Source organism: Mizuhopecten yessoensis, unplaced genomic scaffold (assembly GCF_002113885.1).
Source record: "Mizuhopecten yessoensis strain PY_sf001 unplaced genomic scaffold, ASM211388v2 scaffold4511, whole genome shotgun sequence".
Classification (NCBI taxonomy): domain Eukaryota; kingdom Metazoa; phylum Mollusca; class Bivalvia; order Pectinida; family Pectinidae; genus Mizuhopecten; species Mizuhopecten yessoensis.
Genome location: NW_018405583.1, coordinates 261,372 through 266,099, shown reverse-complemented (window position 1 = coordinate 266,099; position 4,728 = coordinate 261,372). Strand labels below are relative to the sequence as shown.

The 4,728-nt window shown below is 35.8% G+C and overlaps 1 protein-coding gene across 6 annotated transcripts in view; it reads right to left on the bottom strand.

Moving 5' to 3' along the window:
• Positions 1-3,956: 3,956 nt before the first annotated feature.
• The window catches only part of LOC110449149 (very long-chain acyl-CoA synthetase-like), a 22,259-nt gene continuing 21,487 nt past the window's right edge, over positions 3,957-4,728 (bottom strand). For all 6 annotated transcript variants that reach the window (XM_021495802.1, XM_021495805.1, XM_021495803.1 and 3 more), the window contains exon 12: positions 3,957-4,616. In XM_021495802.1, the coding sequence (XP_021351477.1) occupies positions 4,306-4,616 (311 nt within the window). In that variant the 3' untranslated portion in view covers positions 3,957-4,305. The remainder of the gene's footprint in view (positions 4,617-4,728) is intronic.

The window sequence follows — 4,728 nt, the reverse complement described above, 5'->3', positions numbered from 1 at the left end:
ATAATATGTAGTTTTGATTGTCTTTACTGACTATTAGAATATGAAATTCAGTTTAAACTAGAAAGTAAAAGGTCGTGAGTTGAAACCAAATTTCATGATCTAATCTCCAGATTATACCAACGAACTATCATTTTAGCATGCTTTTATAAGGCGTATGTTAATTTCCGTAAAAGTAGTAAGTCATAGTAATTGACTCTATGAACATATCTAACATGTTTCCGTTAGTGTCTACAGCAATTCGTATACAGGATGTTACGGGCTCTATACTCTAACCGTATAAACTACTAACAACGACACAGAATGAACCCCTAGCAGACTGGGGATTGAGTAAATTAAAAACAACATGTTAATCATTTCTGACACTGCCCAATATATAGTAATATATTAAGTAATTAAATGCACGGGAATGTAGCGCCCAAATTTATTTCATTAAGCACCGCTGATTGCTAGATGATAACTTTAGCAACCCGATACTGCCTATCCCTACCCGTGTCACGAGGCATTCGTCATGCATGAAGAGAGAGAGAGAGAGAGAGAGAGAGAGAGAGAGAGAGAGAGAGAGAGAGAGAGAGAGAAGCCGTGTATGAAGTGTTTTCGAGCTTTAACTAACGAAGCAATCGAAAACTCTATAACAGAAAGTAAAGTACCGATTTTGTTTCATGTCAGAGTCCAGCAAAATATAGATTATACAGTCATAACAAAACCATGTCTTACATCTTTTATGAACACCACATTTTATCTTCATAACTAGTTTAAATTTGTTGTACAATTATATATATAGTTACCTGAAAAATATCATTTTGATAACACATGACTCATTCAGTAGGCAGTCACGTATCTCCATCATGTTCGAGATTTTATTACATAATATCGTACGGGATTTGTCAGGTACGGTACCCGCCATATGCCTGTTAAACCCAGAGAATAGCCGAGGAGGGACAATGATGAACCCTTTCTAGATGACCATTTTATTTTACTTGCTTTGCCAACGCTGGTATCCTTTCTTGTACATTTTCGTTACTACCCATCCCAACTGAGCATGCACATCCAATAATTTACAACACTGAGAGGCAGTTGATTTCACGACGTGATGCGCAATGCTTCATAAAGTTGCAGGTTCATGTTAATATTGACAAAAAATAAGATCAAAATTCTTTAAATATTTAAAGGCGGGGTAACAGGTATGGCTAGTCAGCATATTGCAAATGAATCATTTATCATTTAATTTAGTCAGTTCTTGTGAAGCAAGTATATGGAAATACACACATTTATATTTTTATCACAATATGTTACATATGCCATTTTAACAGCAACGCATCGCTGCATTTAGTAGGCGGTTCGTAAAACCGATGTTCCGGATTGATAGTTCGAATGTTTATAGAGCCTAATATATTAATGTTTGGAACATTTTCAAAGAAAAAGATGGAAATATACTGACACTTACTACGCCTTTAAAAAGATTGACGACATTATATAGATATGGTAGTTATCACAGACAAATAACCAACGAAACTGTTCATCTGTCGTGATTTTCAGTCAATTTCAGTTGGATGTTTGTTTTCGGATCGTTATTTTAATGACACAATAATATGTGTGTATTTCCATTATGCGAAGTTTTTTTATTACAATTTTATTAAAATTCGATTACTTTCTTTGCTTGGAAATCGTATGGAGAATAATGTCGTAATTGTCCATCTAATTATTAAGTATTCATAATGCTGCACTAATTTTATTATTCTATTTACCCTTTTTCCGAAGTGGAAAAACGTTGACCGATATGGTTGATTCACATATATCAAACGTGGTTATACTGACATAGTAATATATTTGTCACTCAAAACTATTTTCCATGTAAGGAATGCCTTTTGTGGATATCACATGACTTTTATTCATACACTTGACAAATCGGTGCGATAAGTTTAATGATTGTGTTGGTACTTACTTTTGTTAAGGAGGGCCAGATGGTCTGGTTTTGGTTTTATATCGTTTAACGTCCTATTAGCAGTTGTAAGGTAAGTAAATCAGACGGTAATTGTGATAATACACAGCATTATTTCAAGCCCCATACAATCTTGAAATACATGTAGCACCTCTTAATTGATCAACATAGATCGCCCTGTACCCCATATACATGCTGATTATCTACATTTTCAATTTCCAAATTTATTAAAATTATATACCTATCAATAGAATCATACACTCGTATCAAGTCTAAAAATGCTGATTATGTCAAGTGCACGAAGGTGGTCCAGACCGGAAATAGTTTTGAGTGTAATTACTAAACAGAACGTTTGCTTTCCCCCATTTTTTCAGTCGAACATTAAGTAAACCACAATATGGTTTAAATTGGACAGCTGTGAAGCTGTAGAAACATTTGGTATTAATAGACTACTGTCAGGGGAAAAGAGAAAGTTGTCGTCGTTCTTTTTTTATTAAGACAAAGTCTGACAAATGTAGTACAACGTATGTTATGAGAGAGGGCGACAGGTGTGGGTTTTGTTCCTATAACAACCAATTTTGTTGTCGCAAAGCATCATGGGATTATATCCCACCCCACCACTCTAATGTCAAATTTACAAGGACTTCTTTGTGTGAGTTATCGGACGGATATGTTTATTTTTTGAAGGTAGCAAAATAATCAACTGTCTTCATCAATATATTTTGTATCTGTTAATATACCTTTATTTTTTTTTTGTATTGTTAGATCCGTTTTACTGTCCGTGCATCTCAAAATATTATGTTTTGTATCATGTTCTGCAGATTGCGTTCCTTTTATATACTAATAGAGGTATTAGTTATTCTGATTTAATCAGCCATAACGACCCCTACTACTCCGCTTAGTGATCCATATCGACGATATAATATAGTGCCGAAACCCTTAACTTCCGAATTATATTCTACCCTATGGTGTGCTTTTGTTTTTAATTAAAATGTCTCCGATTTTGCATTTGAAAGTTATCACATAGACTGCACCTTTTAAACAATAATTCCTATAATAATTTTCATGAATCCTATTGGTGAGATAGATATTAACAACCATCTTTTAGCTTGAATCTGTTCCTGCTAAGCAGTTGTATGCATGGCTATGATATATGGATTTCAATTAATTCCCAAAGGGTTTGGACCAGATTACGAGGAAATTATGAGTAGCACGTGTACCATCCTCGATATGCGAAAGGTTCCGCTCACTTACGTTCCTGCACCCCCCGTATGGCACGACAAAATTGAAGGAACGAAGACAGCAATTTGATCGGTTTCATACATAAAAAAAAGTGACAAAACGCAAGGCTGATCTCTGTCCTTCGAAGATTACAAAGGAGCGACACACCAATTCATAAGCCGGTTAATTTTATTGTAATGCCACTGCGCGATTCTTTTGATGCACATCAAAAGACTAAACTAATATAATTGTGTCAACCGTAAGTTAACTCGTACAGAACCTTCCATTTTGTCAGGAGATATTCCAGGGGTGCAGAGGACGTTCGTGTACGTAAACCCCTGTATTTTTTACTATGCACGTGAATTTGTATCTTCATATCACAGACAATTTATATATGGTTATAAAGTGGAGATCTCAATCATTTTCATGCTTTGACCATGGACTTAATGCCTGCAATGGTAAGAGATGGTCGAACGCATTGTTTAAGAGATTGCAATTTAGAATCACTGTTTATCAATAATAAAAAGGCGAATATTAAGGAGCTGCTTACGCAAAGCCGTTGTAAATGATATATAGTTCTCAAATTAAACCAACTAGTTATATTGGCCTGGAGTAAAGATAATGAATAAACAGTTCGTACAAGATTGGACTAGAAGACGTTCATTTACATCAGATTTCTCTCTTCGTATGTTTAGGGTGGTGACCATGTGGCAGAAATATGCACCGAAAAAGTGTTCATCATTTACGTTATTTACACCATAAGCGATGAGACGTTGGTATGAAAAAAGTCTTTTGAAACAGGCTTATTTTTTATTATTACTATTTTCTGTGGTCCAAATATGCTTTGTCTAGAATAGTATGTCTTAATCACTTTCAAATCAAATCGGTAATAAAACGTAATAGCGACGTAAAAGTCATAAGCTAAAATGAAGAGTACTTCCTTTTGCTGTCTCGGTTGGACGCGACTATGTATTATTGTTAATGTCTGTGAAGTGCTGTGGGTTCTCGACACTTACAGGGTAAAACCTTTCTTCTACTTGTTCGAGTTTCCGCTGTATCATCGTGTTCAACACGATAAAGTTCTTCTTGGAGCAAAGAAATCATGCCAGGCGTGAGAGATAAGGTCAATAACGGCGTGGTAGAAATCATAATCTGGATTGAAGTAATCGATCCTTTGATGTCTCAGTAAGACGCGAATAAGTCTTTTTGTCATTGTCCATATAATACAGTGGGTCTTTGACCTTTACAGTATCAAACCCTTCTTCTACTAACTCGAGTTTCCGGTGTTTCATCGTCTGCGTTACAATAAAATCCTTCTGGAAGCGGATGAATAATGGCCGGGCGTAACTTGGCAGGTCCTTCTGGCATAGTTGGTACAACGACTGTAGCATATCGGCAGTTACGTCAGCATTGCCTGTCACAGATATCGCAGCCATTCCCGCTCTACCTTCAGTACCTGAATAAACAGTTAATGAGAATGTTGATGCTAAAATGGATCTGTGTCATATTTCAGGGGGGGAAAAAGAGAGTTTGTCTTTAGTTTGTCATACATTCATTAACACCCCCCC